This window comes from Colossoma macropomum, unplaced genomic scaffold (genome assembly GCF_904425465.1).
Source record: "Colossoma macropomum unplaced genomic scaffold, Colossoma_macropomum, whole genome shotgun sequence".
Classification (NCBI taxonomy): domain Eukaryota; kingdom Metazoa; phylum Chordata; class Actinopteri; order Characiformes; family Serrasalmidae; genus Colossoma; species Colossoma macropomum.
In genome coordinates, this window is record NW_023494801.1 from 30,866,667 (window position 1) to 30,891,689 (window position 25,023).

General features: G+C 40.5%; 2 protein-coding genes across 3 annotated transcripts in view; both read right to left on the minus strand.

Moving 5' to 3' along the window:
- Positions 1–1,569: 1,569 nt before the first annotated feature.
- On the minus strand, positions 1,570–13,722 carry mcm7 (minichromosome maintenance complex component 7). 2 transcript variants are annotated; one of them, XM_036590194.1, is made up of 15 exons: positions 13,490–13,722; positions 9,336–9,415; positions 9,047–9,211; positions 8,647–8,771; positions 7,918–8,098; positions 7,692–7,829; positions 7,138–7,287; positions 6,612–6,726; positions 6,308–6,439; positions 6,025–6,108; positions 5,731–5,942; positions 5,206–5,471; positions 4,771–4,939; positions 3,259–3,368; positions 1,570–2,047 (listed from the first exon to the last, which is right to left on the minus strand). In XM_036590194.1, exons 1-15 carry the CDS (start codon positions 13,518–13,520, stop codon positions 1,837–1,839), a joined length of 2,169 nt encoding a protein of 722 aa, XP_036446087.1. In that variant the 5' UTR covers positions 13,521–13,722; the 3' UTR covers positions 1,570–1,836. The 2 variants fall into 2 exon arrangements, with proteins under 2 accessions (XP_036446087.1, XP_036446088.1); XM_036590195.1 differs by lacking the exon at positions 13,490–13,722 and adding an exon at positions 11,162–11,427.
- A 2,372-nt stretch (positions 13,723–16,094) lies between these two features.
- LOC118821615 (cohesin subunit SA-3) overlaps positions 16,095–25,023 on the minus strand; it is a 34,867-nt gene continuing 25,938 nt past the window's right edge. The window contains exons 25-32 of the mRNA XM_036590315.1: positions 23,991–24,092; positions 23,450–23,580; positions 22,559–22,675; positions 22,285–22,427; positions 20,475–20,619; positions 18,396–18,479; positions 17,855–17,951; positions 16,095–16,422 (exon numbers count right to left, since the gene is read on the minus strand). Of these exons, the coding sequence (XP_036446208.1) occupies positions 16,375–16,422; positions 17,855–17,951; positions 18,396–18,479; positions 20,475–20,619; positions 22,285–22,427; positions 22,559–22,675; positions 23,450–23,580; positions 23,991–24,092 (867 nt within the window). The 3' untranslated portion in view covers positions 16,095–16,374. The remainder of the gene's footprint in view (positions 16,423–17,854; positions 17,952–18,395; positions 18,480–20,474; positions 20,620–22,284; positions 22,428–22,558; positions 22,676–23,449; positions 23,581–23,990; positions 24,093–25,023) is intronic.

Genomic DNA, 25,023 nt, shown 5'->3' on the forward strand with positions numbered 1-25,023 from the left:
AAGACACCTTTATTTAATGTCTTGACATTTATGTCCTGAAGAATGTTTTACTACAACAGACAAGTCATTATTCTCTCAATAAAGAACTGACACAAACTGGTTATGGAATTTATGCCACTTGAGTATCTAACATGTACCTTACACTCAAAGTCAGACCAGTCAGGAACCATATCTTGAATATATGACCCTGGGTGTATCTTTGATTATGGTGAAGGGATTTATTTAGATGGACATTATGTGTGCAGAGCTATTCTATCATATTCTGGAAGCAAATGCTCTTAAATGATATATGGCCATGTGCGTTTACATATGTAAAATGGATGTATGTTTATTCTTTATATTACTTATATATTAAACATTCTAAACTCATATCCATTCATGTATATTCATGTGCATGTATGTACATCTGTATAGACATAAAATGGACAAAAATACAATGAACCAGGTCCACTTAACATACAGGAGCACTTTGTTGTACAATTACAGACTGTAGTCCATCTGTTTCTTTGCATACTTTGTTCGTCTCCTTGCACCCTGTTATTTAATTGTCAGGACCACCACAAAGCAGGTATTATTAGGGTGGTGGATCATTCTCAGCACTGCAGTGACCCTGACATGGTGGTGGCATATTAGTATGTGTTGCGCTGGTACAAGTTAGGCATTTAAGCTTCATACAACGTCCAGGTGGAAATAAGTTTCTTTTAAATTCCTGCATAAATGACATCTTGTCTTGACATGGTTTAGTGCTACCGTTCCTTATAAGAGAATCCACAGTTCGAGTTGCACACATTGAACACTCTGCTAGAAAAAAAAAACGCTGCTCTAAGCAGATCTAGCACTGAAAGTCTATATAAAAGTATTTTAAGACAAAGGTAAACTTAAAACACAACAAAACAAAGTAACTTTACTATGCATGCATGCACAGTAGGACACATTGCTGAAACACCAGCTGTTCCTGCTCCTAAAAAGCACTGCCCTTTTTCCAAACTCCAAAGCATTGACACGTGTCCACCTGCAACCTAAATTGTTAAGGATTTTACTCTACCTCCTGATTAAATAAAACATTACATTGTGTTTGCTCTAAAAAGCTAGTAAAATTATGTGTTAATATCACCTGGATAATTGCATCCCCTCTCAACTTGACTCCACATGCAGGAGAGATACTGTCACATAATTTGCTAAGGAAGGCAGGTGTCATTTCATTATTGAAATAGCCTACGTATTGTCAGCTATAACTATTTATTGCACATATTCCCACTACATCTTGCTGTTTACACTACACACAAGATAAAGTCAAATCTTATCATTCCTGCTGGATTTGACTCTGAAAAAAGGATGTATGTAATTGTCACTGTATGTATTTCAAGCAACCGACATAAGATCTACCAATTTGACATTAGAAAACATAGCTCTTCAAACATGAGCTGGCTCAAAAACGTTAAATCGTCCTTAAATGACACCACTAGTATCTAGACCTTTTTACTTACAGCACAGACAGTGATTAGTGGTGGATGTGTAACATTACATTAACATTATCCAAACAACAGCCAAAGCAAGAGACCACAAATATATATTTACAAGTTTATTCTTGAGCATTATCTACATATTAAAAGGCAAGAACAACAAACCTGAAAACCAGAGCATCATCATTTAATAATAATAATAATAATAATGATGAACAATTCCATAAACTCAAGTCCATTAAGATAGATACATGCTGATTAAGCCACAAAGCCAGTTATGTAGGGAGTTAAACGTATGAGCAGAGGATGTAGCCGTGTTCGAAAGTGTATGTTTGATGTATGTGATCCATGTTGAGCTGTAGGTTGAAGGAGCTTAGATGAAGGTGATGCGTGTGTGTCCCTGATTGATCTGCCACACGTTGAGCTCCTCATATTCGTCCAGCGCAGCCTGGAATTGGGCAGGAGTGAAACCACGCGACACACACTTTTGTTCTGCCTCCGCCATGCGTACAGCTTTAACCTTTCCACTCTCTCCAGCCAGCTCTCGCACCAGAGAGAAGATCACATCTGCTGGTCGCTGGGTCCTAAATTCACAAACACAGGCAGAGTTGGTGAAAATGTATGACAATGATGACATTATGTTCTGCATTGTAGCCGTTTTTATAAACTCTGCCAATCTTACAGCCAAAACCTTGTGCCAGCTGGCTACTCGCTACTGTGAATTTTTTTTTTTTTTTAATAATTAATGTGGCAGCTAGAAAACTAAAGAAGACGACACCCATAGCAACTACTTGAGGGAGGGAGCATGTACTGTTATTACAGCCCCAAAGCGTCACCTGCTTTTGATCCTCTACAGGAATAACACAACGCAGTCCGTTACATAATTACTTACATAATTTTCTTTCTGGATAAGGTTACAGATACATAAGGACAAAGATAAGTATGGTTAAAATGGACAGTCAGTAAGCTTTATATATGGCAGATATAGTTACAAAAGATATCTGTTGTAACCAGAGCTGTTAAAGATAACACCACCAACAGTGTTACCACAATTATTAGCAACTTATGCTGAAGCTTAATGAACTTTCTAGTTTGATCCTACAAACCTTTCCTAGTCACACAGCCAAAAGCTCAGCTACCTGCGTGCTGTATGTTGCCATGATAGAATCCATGACTAAAGTCCTCTTATTCAGTTACAGCTTCTAAAACAATGAGTTTAGCAGACTACACTGGACAGTGATCATGAGATCTATCTATCTATCTATCTATATATATATATATATATATATACACATACACACACACACACACACACACACACCTCATGACAAGGTTCATTGCTGAAACCAATTACATTGAGGAAACTTATTTCATCCACTCATAGCTGTAAATTAATGCAATGCTTAGAAGGTTCAGTGCTGGGAGACAGAAGAATCAATGATGAGTGAAACACTGACACAAATCATCGCTGAAGACCATGCATCGCTCAACCCCCTAACACTTTATGTAAGCAAGTCTGGAATGGGTGGAAAGGCAGCACAGAGTTTAAATGACTAGAGTCAGCTCCTATGTGGAAGTGTAAAAAAATTCCACAGATTTACAGGTCAAATATCACCCAGTTTCCCTTACCCTCCTTCTCAGAGGTTTCTGTTTGTGAAAAGTGAATCTGGAGACAAGACTACACAAACTCCACAGCTCTTCTGTTTGGTTTGTGAGAGTGTGTGTGTGTGTGTGTGTGTGTGTGTGTGTGTGTGTGTGTGTGTGTGTGTGTGTGTGCGCGCGCGCACGCACAAACCTGGTGGTGTTGGATTTGTCAGCCTGTAGAGAATCTTTGCTCATCTCCATAAGTCTCATGGCTTCATTCACATCCTCCTTCTCCACCACATCCACCATGCGGAGCCTCGCCTACAACACATGCACATTTCACCAACACATCTACAGTATGATGCACATCAGAACCAACCACAGTAACTGACATGAATGAACATTTTCCAAAGCATGCTCAGGTTTGCATGTTTCACAGTCCAGAGAAGGTCACGTTTGTGCCCACAGCGAGTTGTGCCGGCACTGTCAGACCGAGACAAGTGCAATGCCTTATAGGAAAGCCAGCAATTGCCCAAGTCTCCGCCTCTCAACACCAGCTAGTCTCTACAAGCCATGTTCAGCTGTGAAACTCCTCCTGTTCAGCATGTGCACACAAATGCAGAAAGAATACTGGGCACCTGGCGTCAGTTCAAGGTGCAGTCAGTTTTGCATGGGTTTGCACAGCGGTTCTGATGAAGGCTGACTGCCCACCCCGCAAAGCTGACCGGTACCACGATAAAACCAGAGACTCACATCAAGGTGCAGAGAGAGCAGGGCTGAAGATGAAGACTTGCTGCACCCCCTGCTGGTAAGTTGGTAAATGAAAGCTGAAAAGCACTTTTTGCCTTCAGCTTTCATTTCTGGACTGTTGTGCATTCATGTGACAGCACTGCATCCACAAACAAGTGTGCAGGAACAAGTGCAAAACATTTCATGCAACTGTGCAGTGCAGCCATGTGTTTGGAAGTGCTGGTTCTGCAGTAGGCATGTTCAGCTACCTGCACAAACAGCACTTTTAACACTCAGCAGCGGAACCCTGATCTGAACATGGCCTAGAAAACTCAGCCAGATGATGTCTGGTGGCCAAACTTTTATTCTGCCTTTTTTGTTTAAAACTGAAGCTATGAGGCTAACGTTGTGCAGCATGTTCAAGAAATGTCTTTGAAATGTTAATTTAGGCTATTACTTCTTATGCAATTACTACAATAACTCTTACTGTGAAGGTGAGGCTAGTTTTCCCCTGGGGGACACGTCCACAGTGTAAGAACCACCAAGTCAGGAGCTAATGGCTGAGAATATAAGGCACAACTGTGGCAAACAACAGCTGGATAATGTACCATGATTTGTGCAAAAGCTGTGTCTCCATACCAGTGAACGCTAAATTTGCTAACAACAGAAGTCAAGACACCCAAATCCAAATGGTTGTGTTGAGGAAAGGAGGGGAGAAAAACAAAAACAAACAAACAAACAAACAAACAAACAAACAAGGATTAAAGTTGCATCCATAATGGTTAACCAGCTGCTCCAGTGGTGACTGCAACCAGCGTGTGACAGAAGTGCCCACACTGCGGTAGAACTAACACACTACCTGCACTGTAAGCACTTTATCACAAACCAGCCATCAGAGGAGCAAGTAGAAGGACAGGGAATGGAGGAGGGAAAGGGCGGGGAAAAAAAAACAACAAAGCAAAACCAACAACAAATGGTTTTGTTTGTGTCTCACCAGTGCTGTGGACAGACGCAGGATAGACAGCAAAGTTCTGGCAGAGGTGAAGGTGGTGTCTTTGCTCACTCGTGCCTCTTTCCTCATCTCCACATAAGCAGCAGTGATGTAATCAGCAAGAGACTCAGGAACAACTGGCTGCCTCTTTTTACACTTAGTCAAATAGCGCCTACAGAGAGAAAGGGAAAGCAAACCCATCGTTAAACCATTGGGAACGCTCTGAGCGTATGGATTAAATGACATGGATGATAATCATGTACTTTCAATTTTAAGTCCTAATATAAATCGCAGTAAACTTTCAATGTTGCAATCCCCCCTCATCATGCCAACCTCACATATTTGTACTGAAGTTGTCTTAATTCTAAATGAAGACCCCACACATTCTAAACCCACACGAACAGCAAAGAAATGAAAGAAACATTTGCATTTACGTACCTCATCAGCTTCATGTCAATGGGGGTGAAGTGTGTGGGGGGCTGCTTAGAATGCTGGTGGACGTAGGTGATGTGCTGGGCCAAACGCAGGTCATTGTCTGTGTCTGGTTTATCTTGGATGAGCCAGAGCAAGTCAAAGCGGGACAGCAACGCTGCTGGCAGCTGAATGTTTTGCTCAATACTCTTGCGTGGGTTATAGCGGCCATACGCTGGGTTTGCTGCTGCCAGAATCGAACAACGTGCATTCAAAGATGTCATAATCCCAGCCTGAGAGAGGGGGAAAACCAAACAAAAGATCATTTTATTCAAATACTGTGGATACACAGATGTGTGGATATGTATTTTGTTATCTATTTGTATTGTCTTCTGTCAACTTAGAAATACACCAATTCCACCAAGACAAACTCCTTATACATACATGTGTACTTGGCCAATACAGTGAATCAGATTCAGGAAGGCACACATACTGGTTTGTTATTTTGAATATTCCAACACTTCTGCCCAATGGTGGGCCAGTCCTGGTTACCTTGGCAATGGAGATGGTCTGCTGCTCCATCACTTCATGGATGGCTGTGCGGTCAGCGTCAGCCATCTTGTCAAACTCATCAATGCAGCACACCCCCAGATCTGCCAGCACCAAAGCCCCACCCTCCAGGGTCATCTCTCCAGTAACTGGGTCACGCATCACTGCTGCTGTCAAACCAACACCTGAGGACCCACGTCCTGTTGTATACTGACCTGAGGGAAAGAACAAGAGAGAATGTATACACTGTATTCAAGGACTGCAGTATTGGAGTGAGAAAATAAGGGGAAAACTAACTGCGAGGCGCCAGGCGGTCGATGTAGGACAGCAGCTGTGATTTGGCCACACCGGGATCTCCCATCAGACAGATGTTGATGTTACCTGTACACAAACACATGTAAAACATATGAAATTCTGAAATCGCTGCCCATGCAAATTCAAATTTGTTAACTGTGGTTTATCTTTTGGGATCAAGACAATTCTAGTGCCTACTTCCTAATATCTTTCTGAAATGTGTATATATGCGGTAGTCTGTACAGGAAGCAGTTTAGACAACGGCAGACAAGTATGATTATCTGACCTCTGATCTTCATCCCACGTGGTGCTTGTTCGACTCCACCAACCAGTAACAGCAGCAGTGCTTTCTTTACGTCCTCATGGCCATAGATCTCCGGAGCTATTGACCCCGCCAGCTTCTCATAGAAATCCTCCTCTACACACAACACACACCCAGTGATCAGTCCTTTAACTTCTCTAGGTCCACTAGGTCTCTTCTCCACATCATTATACAGCAGTGAAACTAGTGAATTTTAGTAACTTGGTAGGGATGCAACAATTAGTAAACCTTATCTGTAAAGTGGCAGTGAACCACACAACCTACAAACCTGTGATCTGACGCAACTCCTCCTCACTAAGGTCCTCTGTGCCCAGTTCATCATCCTCCGTTTTATTCATGAGAGTAATACAGTGAGCTTCCAGGTACGTCTCAGACAGCAAACCCTAAGAGCAAGAATACATTCATCAAAATTATGGAGGGGACCCTCTATATACATTACTTGGATAATTATCTGTTGAGCTTTTTGTTCCATCTGCATTTTAGAAGTATTCAGTAAATCTACAGAGTGGTATGGTTTGTAAGGTGATGCATATAGTGAGTGCATCGTTGAGTTTGTGATCAAAGTACTGTTCAGACGGCATCAATTTTCCATAGGAGGTGGGGTAACGACAGTCTACCACAGGACGTCTAATGTTCATAACCAATTCACCTGGGATAAGAAATCTTGGTGTAAATTACAGGGATGGGAGTTTCATTTACCCTTACCATCTGTCTCACTGTCTTAAGTGAAAATCATTGTCATTAGCTTGGTTATCCACAGCCAACATCACTGTATTACATGTGGCATCTCTCACCTGCACAGCCTGTCGGAAACCAGAACGAAGAAGAGGAAGAAAGACTCCAGAAACTGCCACGTGATCTCCAGGCTGTGCCACGCGTGTGTTCTCTCCTCGCGCATACACAGTCATACTGCGAGGGATATTTCCCACAGGAACCTGGTCACTCTGTATTAGACAGAACAGAGGTGGAGAGTCACACATGCATTCTTTTAACAGCACAGCCAGTTGAATCTCTTGACCCATTGGTAAAATTCAATGCATTATGAAATCTTAAGTTTTACAAAAACTAGACTGGGAACAATTCATAATTATCTTTAAAAACTCAAGACACAAAACTGACTAAAGATACCACTGGAATATTTTTTTAATAACAGGTCAACGTTGCCTGTCACCTGCTGCAATGTTCTTTTTAAATGTAAAGTTTAGTAAATGTTTACTTCTCTAAACACCTGACTGGTTTTTGGCACTGAAGCATGCTTGTCCATTGTAAATACAATGTATAAAAACATCATTGCATTCACTATCCGCAATTATTTCATAAGGTGCTATTGCAAGGAATCGCTACACACATGCTCCTGGATGCGTAGCTCCTGGAACTTGACAAACTTTGACCCCCTCGTCTGCAAGTAAAGGCGTCCCCCGGACCTGTTGGTTACACACTCCTGACTGGGACACATGATGAGTGGCATGAAACTTGGAGACGCAATCTGGCAGAGGGCAAACATCAACAGGTACCGGTTAGACATTTGACCTCAAAGCAGCTCCTACAATTAAGAGATTTTAAACCAACAGTACCGGCTGGTAGGTCTCCGCACCACACTGGTCACACGTGTATGTGGCAACTGCCATCATTGGCTTGACCTCGGTTGCCCTAGTAACAATGCCCCTGACGGTAACCAGCTTGCCAATGCCGTCAGCCTTCACGTCTCGTACAACCTTCGGCTTTAAGGTGGATGGAGGACGGAAATAGACCTCGCTGGAAGAGAAAAGGGGAAAAGGGAATGATTAAATTATTGCTTTGTTCTTGTCTCTAGAAGGTCCCAGTCTCTTGGTAGTCTCAATTTGAACTGTTCACTTTAGGGACAGACCCTTGTGTCACGCCACCCAAATTGAAATACGTCTCACTCTTTGGTTTTCTCTTCCTTCAAAGTTCAGCTCAAAATCTTCCTCCCCATACCTTGACTCCCTTAAATCCCTTAACATTAATTTCAGCTAGCCTTTTTGCACCTACTCTAAACTCCATTTACTGTAACTGTAGTTACAGTAAGAACCCCTCAGTTTCTTGGAACTGATGTCCAAACCTGTTCAATTTACTGATATTCTATCAACAGACAGAAACTGGATCATGTTTCACTAACTACAATAGTATAACTGAAGAGTTATATAATGTTAGTTAAATGCACTTTGTTACAATTAATAAAGTTACATTTAGTACTACTTGTCCAAATACTTGTCCCTGTGCGTTACTAATTAATTTCTCATAACTGAAAATTAAGCTGACAGGAAAGGCAGAGAATTACTTACAATCTCCTCATAAGCTCAGCAGGGTATTGGTTCCTGAGATCACGTGTATCTGCAGGATCACGACCTCTCGCCTCCATCATCAGACGGTGCTCAATATAAACATCCAAAGCATCTTTCGCCACCACCTGGAACAAAATGTCAATATTCAGCAGGTGGCAGAAGAACAAGACCTCAAACCACACTGCATACACCTTGCTTACAGTCATGTTGAATGCTGAAGCCTGTAAAGGTCTTTTCTTGGGATTTTTCCTATCTGAAAATAACCCGATTACTCTATTTTAGCCAAACATGTGCATGTTCTTTATTAAACGTTATAATAAACAAATTAATACAGCCTATCTGCTGCCTCTAAAATGTACGCATAAGTACTTTTTCCAAAAACATCCCTAGGTGTGCATACCTCTCGTTCTCGGTACTCTGGCAGTAACTCATGCACAGCATCTGCAAACAGTCCTGTGTAGCGTTTGGTGTTCTCGCACACGCTCTCCACCAACTCAGGATCTTCCTCTGCTACGTCATCTAGGTCCACCACCAATGCCACCTGCTCTCTGTGTGCCAGAGACACCTATAAACATGCAAAAGTTTTAACTAGATTAGTTAGACACCTTCTGAGGAAAATTACCTTCACTTGAACATTGGCAGAAAGAAAGAAAGCCAGGTGAACGACAGACAGATGGCTTCTCACTAACCAGCTGGGCTCCATATTTGAACACTTTCTTCCCAGAGTCATCTTCAGAATAGAATTCCTGCAGGAAGCGCTTACACTTCTCTACAAAGCACACAGAAAGACACAAAATTAGAAACCAACTCAGTGGCTCAGAGTCACACAAACAGGAGCAGCTGAATCCAGTAACAGTGACTGTACAGTTAAGAGATACACTTCAGAATAGAATTCAGATCAATTGGTTGCACTGGGCTAAAAAAAAATAAAATAAATAAAACAGGCCACTGAAGTAGAATCCTATTCATTCGTTTTCTTACAGGAAAGTTACTTTGTGAGAAATCTACAAATTTTCCACATCGTTAGATCATGTTCTTTGAGACACTGCATCATCACTGAAGAATTAAGGGGGAAAAGCACCACACAAATAGCTGCTTTCTACACTGGCCTAAAAGATGACGTTAGTATGTAAGGGTCTTGATACTTGGCAGATCTCGGCAGAAGATATACAATCGTGTAACATGAGATATACAATCCTGTAACAAACATAGCCTGAAATACACTTACACACACACACACACACACACACACACAATATGTGATGTTTTTTAGCAGTGCATTTCCTCTTTTGGGGTAGTACTTTTTAAATAGTCTAGTATGCTTGACTACTTTTAGACGTTCATCTATAAAGCTTAATAGTTTAGGAGGAAATATCACACTGGTATTGATTTCGACCAACGCTATGCATAAGCATTTACAACTGGCTTACATGATTTCAGTCAAATGAGGTATGGTTGTTTTGGTGTGTTGTGGCTGTCTTAAAAACCTTTTTATTTATTTACTTTTTACACGTTTTAGTGCTGTTCAGCACTCAACATACTGCAAAGTGTGCTTCATAACTGTTACTTATAAAAATGTTGGTACCAGCAAAAGTGCTATTGTGCACTTCTATATGACATCCAATCTTCAGAACCCCTATATCATCTAAAGGAATTAAGCACAACTATCTTCAGGTACCCCATTACCCACTGAACAATGTAAACATTTTACCCTTTCAAGGTTTAATATGATACTGTTATTCACAAACGATAAAAGACTCAGTAAGTAAACAAAAGCCTTCATCACGTGATTAACATTTTATCCAATGACAATGTGATTCAACTATACAGAGCTTTATTACTATTTCAGGGATTAGGTTTTACAGAGTTAAAAGGGTTAAATTAATTTTAATTTTCTGCAGATGATCAAACTGCAAACAATAAAACCTCACCAATTCAAACTGAAGCCGAGCAGGTGCCGCTACAGCCACAAAGGAGAGGCACCCATTGATAAACAGCGGTCACGTGACCAGACCCCTCCCCCACACAGAGGAGCAACACACAAAACTGCTTATTAAAGCCTCCAGCCCTTCCCGAAACCAGCCTGCAGGTACATCAAAGCACTCAAACGCCTCTTAGTACTCAATAAAATGTAACTAAGCACGCATTAACTGTAACATGAGCACAGACACAACACACCTAACGAACCAGGAACGACAAACGGCTAGCCTGTGTGTATTTAAACAGGAGGTGCGTTAGTGCGTGTTTTCTGATTTGAAGCTGAAAAGCCCGGCCGTGTCCGAGCTCTTTGTTGAAGCTCGGAGCCTCATCTTTTACTGCGGTTTTAACTTTACTCTGACCTGCGTGTACACACATACGCCCCTGCATGCACAAAAGACCTCAGTTATCTACGAAATAAGCCTACCGCAGAGCTGATCTTAGGTTCAGGACTCCTCACACCACCACCACCCCGCCCCCCACCAAACCTTTTATTTGGCAAAGGGAAAACAACCCCGTTTGCGCGCCGTGTACGAACCGCGGTGTGTCCAGATCCCGGTGTCTGGGTGCTGTGCTTCTTTCCGCGGGCTCGACTCCCGCAGCGTCCCGCTATAACCGCGATGTGACCGGGCAAGACAGACGGAGCTCCGTGTTTGGTGCTGTTTTTGTAAACAAAGAAGCACATGGCTCCCAGCCTTCTCACACACGGTCCACCTCCGCGCTGCTCAAAATAGTGCCTTCGTAGTGAAGCGTAAAAGCTCCCCCTCCCCCGCGTAAAAAAATGAACAGTCCGTGCGCGTGAAAAAAACCTCCTAGCTTTTATCTAATGTATATAACGTTACAGATCAAATCTGAAGGCTTTTGACCTAAAATGCTGCTCGTCTTTGCGCACTCTGATCAGACGCGTGGTTTAAAAATGAAAGCAAGAGGCCAAAACTCTCGGGGAGTTTATGTAATAGTTGCTTGCACATGCGCCTACTATCCGCGATCAAATACTCAGACCCAGCAGAAATGAGATTTTGCCTAGATGCTTTGTCATAGACGAACATACGTTAAGTCTTAAGGGAACTTCCAATAATTTTTAAAAATTCTGTACAGATCAGTCGTTGAGATGTAAATAAAGTCATTTAGAGTGGCTTGATGCGAAATGGTTCACTAGAGAAACTCACCATTTAGGATTTCTTGTTGTGGTGTTAAGAGAGCACTGCTTCTATGTCAAAAATGCAAGCACAGGCATTTTATTTACTATCTAAAATGACCTGTGAATCTACAAGCGTCTTCTGAGTTTTTAATATGTACTTATGATGAAGGTAAAATAAATTCTGAAACTATGTTTTATTGGGTATTATAATGCTTCGGGCACATTACATGTACCCCTCTACCAAGAATGCATTAAAAATCATTTTAGGCCAAAACCTGATTTCAAAACTACTGTATAACAATGTCTCCGGCATCAGGCAGCATGTGTAACCATTTTATGTAATAACTTTTTGAGGTAGCTTTTAAAAGGCACTAAAATCTTCAGACATTTGGTTTCTCTGACCACCACTGAACAATTCTGAATTCTCCAGAACGGAGTATTTCACATCAAACCACTCTGAATGGATTTACATCTTAACCATTCAATTACACAGAACATTAGAAAAATCGGTGGAGTTTGCTTTAATAAGGTTTACAGTTCAATGCTCGTGTCTAACGAGTCTGCGTTTGAGTACCTATAGTAAAGCCCCTGTTCCCTGAGTCTTGATCCAACCAGAGATCCTTTGTTTCACTCTTGCTTGCTATGTTGATGCAAAGAAAAAAAATGTGTGAGTCTGTGATTTTAAGAGTTTGTGTAAATGTGTGCGTTCCGTCCGCTCGCTCTCCACGTGCTCCTCCGCGCACCACAAGCTCTTTGTTTTACAGCTCCATCCGGGTACTACTAGTGCAGACAGATTCAGTTTACAGAACCGATGCTTTCAAACAATCCGATTCAGAGAATCTAACGATTCACAAACTCCTCACAGAAAGAGGAAGCAGCTGCAAGCTCTTCAAAGAAAATACAATCGAATTCAAATAGGCTGTTCTGGATATGTCACTGTATGGTACTGTACAACATTAAACTGTTAATTTACATTCGAATTCTAATATAATCATCAGTAAGTAACTGGGACGTAAACATTGCGTAGTTGTTACAAATAGGTTCGACTCAGTGAATTGGTTTGACAGATTCTTTTCAAGAAAGTGATTCGTTGACGAATCGGACACCGCCACCGAACATCCGGGTATTGTGACCCCACTACAGCTTTAACGAACTCTTCAGGAGAAACTTTTCACACTCGTTCTTAGCAGAAAATACAGTTTAGAACAAATAATCGCATATTGCTTGAAAATGCTCATCTACTAGAGGAACGACGACAATAACAAATGCGAATGCTCGCTAGCAAACCTAACAACGAAAATCTACCTGAAGGAGCCAACTTGGCCTGCTAACAATGATCCGTGCTAACTACTGAGCCATCTAAAAGCACACCACTACTGAGTAGCAAAACTCAATAACTAACGCGTTAATTAACTCACCAATACGTGCCAAAGGCTAATAACTTACTGCTCTGCCCTATATGATGAAGCCTGGTCGAAGGCGACATTTTCTCATCTCAAACTTTACTCAAACGACTAAGTATTAATTGCTAAAAACTCGTAATAAACTCGTTTTGCATTAAAACTCAAGTTAATTTTGTTTTGCATAAGAGTTAATTTTCTGGTTATAATAGCAGAGCGGTAGGTAGTTTTATACATTGAGGTATTTTGTACAATAAGCTCTCTTCAGAGTACTATGCTAAACTCGGGTTGTGTCCCTGTACAGAGGTTAATGGAGATCTCTTACCTTTCTCCGCCATATAGTCTTTCGGTGCCATTTTCAAACAGTGTTTTGAGATTCAGGCCCCTTAAATTGATCTCTTCCGACTGTATGAGCTCCTGATTATTAATGCCGACCCTGATAACCTTAAAAATATCTTTTAAATGCTTTATATATCGTCGTGTCTCCGCAACGAGCCGCTACGAACAGCAAAGTCTGCGAAAACTGGCGGGAGTCTAGCCTCGCCCTCGACCAATCAAAACGCAGGCCTGCCCGCCCTCTCCTCCAATGAAAACTCGAGTCTATCTTTACTCTCCACCAACGAATACGAGAGTCTGCGGCTTGGAAGGGCGGGTTTTCAGAGTGGCGCGAAAAGCAACAGAAACGTCACACACCACATGACAGCGCCTACCAATAACATTGCCAACTGCACCGGCGCCAAAAGTGTATAAGTGAAACGACGACCCCATACTTTCAGCTTCACTGGGAAAAATACAACAATGAACTTCTTAAACAAAAATAGTCTCCGTCTAATTAATAGTAAGTCTGAGGAAGAAAGAGTAACCAGCTCTTACCAAATCTGATTTGTGTTCACACGACATTTTAAAGTGTTTATTTCTGTGTTCAGTGTATGTACACTGGCAGTCAAACGTACTGATAAACAACTACAAATGAAGAGGACTACGAGTTTTTGATCATGGCCCTATCACTCCATTTTGCCACACTTTTCCAACGTTTATTAAGTCATCTAAAGCAGGAGTGCCTCAAAAGTATTTGGTGGGCCAAGACAGGGAGAATAATTGTCTTAGGAGGCTTCTGGGCACAAGAGAGAATAATAATAATAATAATTATTATTATTATTATTATTATTAAGATTTGTTTATTTTGAGCAACACAGAAAGATATAGCCTTATACATGTGCAGTATTCCATTGTAATAGTGTAATAGGTTTCCAGATTTGAAGACTTTTGAGATTCCTCTTTTGCTTTCGAGCCATAAAAAGTGACAAAAAGACGAGTAGTCTTACACACATGGAAGGGTAAATACTAACATCTCATTGGAATCGCAATGATATCTCATGAGTCAATAATAGTTGAAAACAGAAAACTTAATTTATTTAGTCATTCAAGGGCATATTCACATATTTTACATATTCGTGGACTACTCATTCATCTAATGTTTACATCTGCAGGGGATACACTATCTTGAGCTTTCAAGCCTTGTGGTCAGTCATCCATCTGCAGGCCTTGAAATAAAACAGTATGAAAGACACTACACAAATAAAGAAGGTAGTAAGGTTTCAAATAAAAATCGAAAAAATGTATAACACTGTATTTTCCTACTAAATACTGAATAAATACACATTAAAAAAATAATTTAATAATTTATATATATACACTATAAAATGTTTGTTCTTTTATTGTGTGGGGGTTAGGGTAATATTAGGGTATGGCTACAAAACATGCATTAACAGACAGGCTACAGTCTCTAACTGCACATCAACAATGTGGGGCTACATGCTGTGTCCGCCACCACAAATATGTTCAGTGTCTCTGCTGTGCCGATAATGCTCCTCCACCCAAATAATACCTGGTCAACAGCATTTCAAAAACTGACCAATCTTAAAGATAAACATCTAAGCTACTATTTTGCAGCCTATACTGTCTAAAGCTCAAATCACTTTATTTCTTGTAATGTTTTAATGTTCATTTAATACAATTTGAGAACAAGGGTCACATTCTTGTAAATTTTCACACCAAAATATCAAACTTACGGTACATGAATATCAGCCCCAAACTGACCAATGATGGAATGGAGAAAGAGTGGACAACAGGCTACAGTCTGTAATCATGCACCTAGTGGACCTGTAAGGTAGGTGGACCTCAATATTATCTAATGAATTGACAACTCAGTGTATGTGCATCTAAGCAATTATTTTTGACTGCCAGTGCATGCAATGGAATATTGAGTGTGTACAAAGCATAGACACATGTTGAGTAAATTGAGCTCCATTTCTCTGTCAAGCATGTCTGACTAATAAACATCACTGAGAGCAATTTAAGTTATTTTATCTGTTTATTATCTTAAAGATAAACATCTAAGCTACTATTTTGCAGCCTATACTGTCTAAAGCTCAAATCACTTTATTTCTTGTAATGTTTTAATGTTCATTTAATACAATTTGAGAACAAGGGTCACATTCTTGTAAATTTTCACACCAAAATATCAAACTTACGGTACATGAATATCAGCCCCAAACTGACCAATGATGGAATGGAGAAAGAGTGGACAACAGGCTACAGTCTGTAATCATGCACCTAGTGGACCTGTAAGGTAGGTGGACCTCAATATTATCTAATGAATTGACAACTCAGTGTATGTGCATCTAAGCAATTATTTTTGACTGCCAGTGCATGCAATGGAATATTGAGTGTGTACAAAGCATAGACACATGACACAAAAAAGAACAGACAAAATGAAAATGTCTGTTGCTAAACGTTTTATTGCCAGAGGGAGCACTGAACTTAATCTTGTTTTGTTCATAATATGAAACAGTAAATTATTCTCATCAACACAACTTATTTAACTTGTGATTTATAGGCCAATTTATTTCAAATCAGGTGCGTTAAAGCAGAAAACAAACCAAACCGTAATCTTGTTACAAAACAAATATTCTGCTTATGCTTTAGGCAGCTTGTGTTCTTAAATTTGTATTTTCAGAACTGGGAAATACTCATAGTTTAGCTTTAACTCTTAATAACCCTAAAACAGATCTGGATGGACAGCTTGGAGGAACAATTTGCTGAAATTAAACATTCATGAACTACCATATATTTTAACAAGAAAAACAAAATTACAGCATTCAAATAATTTTCAGCATGTTGAGATCATTTCTGCAGAATCCTCAGGGCTCATTCAAAAAGATCTTCCAGAAAGCTGGTGGAGTGGCGTGTGGATGGCTACAGGACATGAACAGATGAAAAACAATGAAGATGATCAACTACACCGTCTGAATGCTTATGTGACATAAATTGCCAGTTGTATTTCTCACTCTTAAAGCTGCACTACTGCTAATAATTACTGACAAATTCTGACTGTCTGCAGTTATTGGATTAAGTGCATGTACATGCACTCACTATGCACTGCAACTAAAACCAGGCGCTGAGGCCCATGGACAGTAGGGGTCGACCAATAATTGGCCCGACCGATAATTCAAGCCGATATTCAGTATTTTTCCTATTATCGAATCGGCATATGACGCTGCTTCCTTGCCGATAAAAGCGCCTACAGCGTTACTGGATTGCTTGAAATGTGGATGAATCATCGAGTACAACCAACCAGCACTTCTGTAGTCTGTCTCTGTGTCCCGCTCCATGTTGAGTAAATTGAGCTCCATTTCTCTGTCAAGCATGTCTGACTAATAAACATCACTGAGAGCAATTTAAGTTATTTTATCTGTTTATTATCTTAAAGATAAACATCTAAGCTACTATTTTGCAGCCTATACTGTCTAAAGCTCAAATCACTTTATTTCTTGTAATGTTTTAATGTTCATTTAATACAATTTGAGAACAAGGGTCACATTCTTGTAAATTTTCACACCAAAATATCAAACTTACGGTACATGAATATCAGCCCCAAATATCAGCTGTCGACATCCTTGATAAACTAATAATTGGTAATCGGCCCTGAAAAAGACATATTGGTCGACCCCCAAAATGGTTAACACAATACAGCCTATTTTACAAAGCCAAACAAAAAAAGGTACTGTATGAATGTTTATATCTCGCAATTTCATTCATTCATACAGGGAATAGTTGGCATATACAGACTTTGGTACTGAAAATGGTGACTTTTTTGCACCCGTTCTGTTAGCATGTGTGTGTTCATCTGTGCAGGGGCAGTGGTTGCGATTATTTTTGTGCGTGGTCTGCGACTTTAAGAACTCAATAAGAGCTCGTTTGGGTAATTACTAGGGCATAGCTTTCCTTCTCACACTGGAGGTCAAACAATGGACAATATATTCGGACTGATCGTAAGGTTTAGTCGGCAGCAATCAAATCGATATTAAAAACGGGCTGTAAGTGCAGAGTACATGTCTTGGTTGACATGACTTTCAACTGACATTCAGGTCTGAAAGGACCTAAACTCTGACTGGCTAACCTAGAGTCTGCTTAGGTTAGATGGATATGGCAGAATAATTTACTTTGGTTCCCAGGAATATCCAAGCACCCTTTAATTGTTTTCAAGCCTATTCTGGTTTTGGGAGGCATCAACATCAGAATATATGTCATGTACATACACGATCAGATGGGCTTCTAAAGCAAAGTTACAGCTCTCAGATACGGCTCTCATATACCTAGACTGAACGTTACTCATTTTCTGCCTCACCAGAGATACAGCCACTTCAAAGTCTGAGTCTTCATCATCATAACCCTCCATAACTGGCTCCTCTTCCTCCTCAAAGTCCTCTTCAATCAGGGAAAGCCTGAACACACTCACACACGGTGGGCTTTTATCATTATTATGCTATTAACAACAATAATAATAATTAAAAATGGACAAAACCTACTACTATTATTGTTACGTTGTAACTAAAATGTAAACTCTTCATTTCATGCTAATGTTTCACAGGGGAAGGTTGCGTTTTGCAGCTACAGAATGTTCTGAAGCCAGACACACATTTAGAGTGACACAGGACATGGATTCAATGAAATTAAACACATCAAATACACAGAAAGAAAGAAAAGACACTAAGGCAAATACGATTAGTTTTTGTGCATCTTATTGCTGCCAATATTTTGTTCTATGACATTTACATCAGTGACTCACAATACTCAAAACTTTAACTTATTAAAAAAAAAAACCAAACATTCTAAAACAGTCTAAACCATTAACTGTACACAATTATCTATCAGCTACAGAAACTCACATGTTGAGTTGTGACTGTATGTCACTGTGTTCAGATGGACTGTGCTGCTCTCTCCTGCGTTTCAATGTCTTCCTCTGCACAGGCCTACGAACACATTTAAAACCACTCTTAAAAGTACTCAAACAGCAAAATATTTTACCCAGAAAGGTTTACCGAAGTATAAACATTCATTAGGTAGTACTGGGATAGTACTGGAATAATAGAAGACTGTACAAGTTTTTATTAATAAATAAGGGGGGTCACAACCAGCCACTCTACACTAGCTGATGAGTTGAATGAGTTCTATACTCGCATCGAGGCCCTCAACCCTGGCCGACAGAGATGTTACGGCCAAGGAGACACATCGCTCACTGTGACAGTGGATGTGCGCAGGAACTTGAAGAGAATAAACCCACGGCCCAGACAACATCCCCGGGTGTGCACTCAGGGTTTGCTCATCAGAACTGGCTGACGTGTTTGTGGACATATTCAATCTGTCACTCACGCAAACTTTTGTGCCATCCTGCTTCAAGCGTTGTGACCTGCCTAAATGACTATCATGACTCATATCCAGGAGACCATTCTGAACACTATAGGTCCTCTCCAGTTTGCATACCGTCGGAACTGGTCCACAGACGACGCAGTCAACAGTGCCCTTCACACAGCCCTCACACACTTGTGCCACCCACCCTCTGCAACTGGGTGTTGAACTCTCTAACAGACAGACCCCAGTAAGTCGGCAGCCGCACATCCAGCACAAGAACAGTGAGCACAGGGGTCCCCCAGGGCTGTGTGCTGAGTCCCCTTCTGTACACCCTCTTCACGTATGACTGCGTGGCCTCCCAGAACAACACCAGCATCATCAAGTTTGCTGATGATACTACTGTCATTGGACTGATCACTGGTGGGGAAGAGACAGCGTACAGGAAGGAGGTGGCTGAGCTGGTGGCCTGGTGTCATGACAACAATCTTTCCTTGAATGCAGACAAGACCAAGGAAATGATTGTTGATCCAAGGAGGAAGCGGGAGCTGCACACACCCCTGTATATAGGTGAGACAGAGGTGGAGAGGGTGAAAACCTTCAAATTCCTTGGAGTTCACATCAGTGAGGTTCTCACCTGGTCTCAAAACACACACCTCATCATCAGGAAGTCCCAGCAGCAACTGTACTTTCTGAGAAAACTAAGGAAATTTGGCATGCCAGCCAAAATTCTCAGCACCTTCTACAGGAGTACGATCGAGAGTGTTCTTACCAGCTCCATCACAGTCTGGTATGGAAACTGCACTGCTCAGGACAGAAAGGCTCTCCAGCATGTGATCAAAACTGCACAGTCCATCTCAGGAGCAGCCTTCCCCTCACTACAGGACATTTACCACACCAGGGTCATCAGGAGGGCCCACAACATAATCAGGGACGGTACACACCCCCAGCACAGACTCTTCACACTCCTACCTTCAGGCAGACCCTACAGGAGTGTGAAGTCCAGGACTAAAAGACTGACGAACAGTTTCTATTCACAGGCCATCAGGCTTGTGAACACATCACTCACTACCTCTTCCCCCCTCCCACTCTGAGCTGGTTTAACTTTTTTGGCTCACTTTGCACTCAATAACTGCACCTTACATACACTGTACTGCTGCTGTCAGAATAATTCTGTTTACATCTATTACTTGCACAGAACACTACTGTTTACATCTGTTACTTGCAACATGCACTTTATGGACCGCTGCTTTACACACTTGCACATACGCAGATGTAACTTTAACTTTTCTTTCAGCTTTGCACGTATAATTATGCTTTTTCACTTTTTTGTTTTTATTTATACTTATTCAGTGTATTTAATATATTCTTTTATATTCTTTATATTATATATATATATATATATATATATATATATATATATATATATATATATATATATATATATTACTATATTGGTGAATGGAGGAACAGCAAAGTAATTTCATTGTACAGTGTAACTGCTTGTTACTGCTGTGCATATGACAATAAAACTCTTGAATCTTGAAGGTTTAACATGCTGGTGCGCATCAATTAATTGGACTGAGAGCCACCAATGATGCGTTTGTGTGTTTGCATACCTTTCCATGAAATCGTCCCCTGATAGCTGCCCTGAGCTGATCTCACTGAAAGAGCCTGGAGAGTGAGGGGCCCGCTGCATGTCCGCAGCTCTGTTGGACTGAACAGTGGAAGTGAGGGCAGGAGCACCCAAACTGCTGGCTGACCCTAACCACACATTGAAGATGTCAAACATTGAGATGACAACATGCTGTTTTAATATAGCTGCTGTGCTTCATCAACGTCATCAGCACACATTTTTTGATTGGAATTTCAGTGGGCATAGAAAAAAGGAGAGACTGTCCCTAACCTCAATAAACAGGCTGAGGAGCCTCTCAAATAAAAAGCAACTGTCACTGTACCCTATTACTGTGATTAGGCTATTAGGCTTCTACAACAAGGAGTTATATTGTCTTTTATGTATTTAACAACTTTAAGGTTCTCACAACTTTAAATTGTTGTGCTGTCTTTGGCTGTGCCTAACTGCTGTTAAGATCTTATTAGATTATTATAAGATAATTATAATTAGATTAATACACCAAACACCCAGTTAAAAACTGACGGGCAACACATTGTGTTTTATAATTGTTTTATTTTGTCCACTCATATAGCTATAACAAATGCACTGCTTTTTTAAATAGAAAAAATCTGTTTACAGTCAAATTTGAGCAATATAAATCCAATTGATCATGGTTAAATCACAACTGTGATTAATCACAATTATTTTTATCATTTAACAACCCTAAATACTATACTACAAAATATGTACCAAGAACCCTTTCTATACCACATAAACAACTGACAATGGCTAATGAGTTTACATTAATGCACAGATTTCCAATGCTCGTCCTGGAGTACCCTACATTTTAATGTCTTCTCCGCTCCCAACAGACCCACTCCAGGTCATGAAGGACTTAATGAGCTAATTAGTTGGATGAGGTGAGTTGGGAACAGGAGAAACACAAACATTTAGGGCAAGGGGTACTCCAGGACCAGGGTTGGGAATATCTACATTAACATATTGGCAACCTCTGCAAGAATATCATCAAGAAAACTACATTCACTTTGTGGCATAGAATCCCTTCTAATTTATGAATTCAGCGTATCCATTGCTGACACATGCGTTCAACTGTACACACCCAGCTATATAATCTCAATATAAAAGCACTGCAAATAGAATGGGATGCTCTGGAGCAGCCACACATGAGCCTACGGTCACCACAGCAATGCCAAGCATCAGTTAGAAGGGTTTTAAAGCTCCCCAGCACTGGACTGTGGATTAGTGGAACAGTGTTCTCTGGTGTGATGGAGCGCCATTCAATACCTTTCGGATGAGTTGGAGTGAAGTTCGCAATCCAGACTTCTGAACATTTAGGCTATGTTCACATTACAAGCCCTCAACAGCACTGAGATGTTCATTATTAGAGGGAGATAAAGGTGAAAAAAGGTCAGATGCTTTACTTTTGCAGTGTCTACTGGCACCAACTCCAATTTAGGTGCTATACAGCTGCCACATTAACCCTGAATGATGGTTCTCATTAAGATTGCACGACCACAAATTAGATATGTATTTGGTCTAGGGCCACAAATTAAAGTGGCTCAGATCTGATTTGTAAAGATCAGATCTGTATTGTCCAAACAGCTCTCAAAAATTTGACTGATCTGATATTCCAGATTTGTGCCACTTCAGCCTGGTAAATTGAACACAACCATAATGTGCATTCATTCACTACTACTTCAACATGCAACTTAAATCATTTTAAAAATCCCACCCTGTCCAAAGACTACAGACTGTGCGCGCATGTACTTGTGAGTGTCTGTCTGTGTACTAACCTTCCATACGGCGCCGTTTCTTGGCAGGCGAGACATAAGGGGAGAGAGTTGCCATCTCTCTGGATCCCAAACGCAGGGAACGCTTGTACATATGCACACAACTGCTGCTTATGTTGCCACACATATGCTGTAGGTAACTCAGCCTAGAGAAAGAGGTGGGGGGGGGGGTTACTGTGTTTATCTATGTAAAACCGAATAGTGTTCAAGTCTGTGTAAGGCAACAGGCAGCAACGACATAAGAAACTAAGTATGTGTGTTCATGTCTCAAACATACAGCTGGGTGCGGTCCTGCTGTACAAGTTTGAAGCTAAATTCACTGAGGATCTCCAGAAATCTCAGATTAGAATGGTCACCTTCATCGGCACCCCGCAGAGCAAACTGAATTCCATCCCTGCACACACAAACATATAAAATATTTTAAACATTAAGACAGATTCTTTAAAAATACATGCAACAAATGTAATGGATGTTTCAAAAATCAAACAGTACTGTCAAAGTTAACCCATAATAAATGATTAATGCCACAATTGTTTCAACGCTTTGAACACATCTTCCTAGATTGAGCCTTTGAATTATCCGATGCACCAGCTAATGCCCAGATGCTGACTATGTTGCTGTGACTGATTCTGTGGCAAATGTATCTTTTGAATGGCGTGTTTCAGCAATATGAAAACAAAAATTATTTCCAGCAACTGCAACACTGTCGCTGAGCCTGTAGTACACACAGGAATTATCAGTAATTTTGCAGACTACATTGGACAGTGCTCACAGAAGAGACATTACCAAAAGCAAATGCCAAGTTGAACCTTGGATGTGTGGGAAAATATCCCCTCAAAATTTATATATGTTTCTAAAATAAGCAAAAAGCGGAAAAATTAAACAATGAAAAATTCAATATCAGCTGTTAAGACTTCTGTTTTTTCCAGATGCTGAAAAATGAATAATGTTGACTAAGTTGCCATTCTGACCGCAAAAAAAAAAAACAAAAAGGGTGGTCTGATTTTCGCAGTCTTTTTTGTCGCAGTTGGAATCCAGAAATTTCTTTCAGAATCAATCAGATTTCTATCATTCTGTCTATTTATCTAAAACACTTTTAAAATAAAAACCTTCACGTACAATTTTCATAGGTAGCCTAAGACCTGTACAGCCCATTGGTGAGACTTACTGGTGCAAAGCCAAGAGAGGTTTGCGGATGTGCTGTAGGTTGATACCAAAGCTCATGGCAAGTCTCTTGGCCAGATCTTTAATTTCTTTCATCTCTTCATTCTGCTCCTCGTCTCTTAATGAAGAAAACAACTACGCGCACACACACACACACACACACACACACACACACACACACACACCACTTCAACAAAGACTATTGTTAACGTAATCCATAACCCACAATCCAAAGTATATAACGATCTTATAATTCTGAAAAAAAAAAAACAAAATAAAAAAAAATATCAAAATAACCCAACACTGCAGGCAGACAGAGTAGTAATAGTAAATTAGTGGTCAAAAAAACAAGTATAATTCCCCTAAAAACACATACTGTGCATATTGTTTAAATGTGCACAGCGGGATCGGTGCAGTGCCGTGCTGAAGTCTCTATGCCTCTAGCTCACTCTGCAGCCACAAAAAAAATCTCCAGATGCCCCTGTGCTGCTCTACATCACTCTGCAGGACCTTACCTGTACCTCATTGTCAAGACAAACACACACCTGTTGAAGGCTGAGGCAGACGGTCCTGGCACTCTCCACCGCACTCATGATCTTGGATTTGCTCAGTGTTTCCTTTATTATGTCACCATAATCTCTGTAGAACTATACAAAAAAATACAACACTTTCATAACCTTCACATGGCCTATGGTGTCATTCTTGCCTAGACTAAAGGACATTATGGTCTCTCTCTTTCTCTCTCATCACTTGGAATGCCATGGCTTGAAAGTATCATGTAAATTTGTCACAGTTTACAGACTGCTATTAGGACATCCCTATCTTTTTCTAGAAATAACAGTGCAGTTGTTCCCAAAAAAGATAGTGCTGTGAAAAAGTATTTGTCCCCTTCCCAATTTCTTGTTTTTTGGATATATCACATTTGAATATTTGAGATCATCAAACTCCTTTTAATATTAGAAAAAAATAACCAAAAGTAAACACAAAATGCTGTTTTTAAATAATAATTTAATTTACTGAAGGAAGAATGCTGTTCAGCCCTACCTGGCCCTACGTGAAAAAATAATTACCCCTTTGCTACTAAATCAACTAGTTAACCAAATTTAACTGACTATTGGGTTCAATTTCACTAACCACACCGAGACATGATTACTGCCAGACCTGTTGAACCTAAAATCACTTAAACAGAACCTGTCTGGCAACGTGGAGCAGGCTAGAAGCTCTCAATAAGCAGCACATGATATCATGTTCTGAAGAGATTCAAATACAGATGCGAAACATTGAAATCTACCAGTCTGGAAAAGGTTACAAAGCCATTGCTAAGGCTCTGGGACTCCAGCAAACCACAGTGAGATCCACTATTCACAAACGGAGAAAACTTGGAACAGTGGTAAACCTTCCCAGGAGTGGCCGACCAACCAAAATGGTCGCACATCGACGACTCATTCATGAGGTCACAAAAGAACCCAGATGAATATTTAACGCACTGCAGGCCTTCAATGTACAACGTTCATGTCCATAATAAGAAAGACACTGGGTAAAAATGGCATCCATGGGAAAAGGTGCAAGGTGCAAACC

Bases quoted from the DNA above. Each gene is read 5' to 3' on its own strand.
- mcm7 (XM_036590194.1), bottom strand. From the start codon at position 13,520: ATGGCACCGAAAGACTATATGGCGGAGAAAG. The intron at 7,830-7,917 runs GTACTGTTGGTT...GCCCTCTGCCAG, and splicing joins GTGCGGAGACCTACCAGCCG to ATTGCGTCTCCAAGTTTCAT. The intron at 7,288-7,691 runs GTGTGTAGCGAT...TGTCTAATACAG, and splicing joins AGCTACGCATCCAGGAGCAT to AGTGACCAGGTTCCTGTGGG.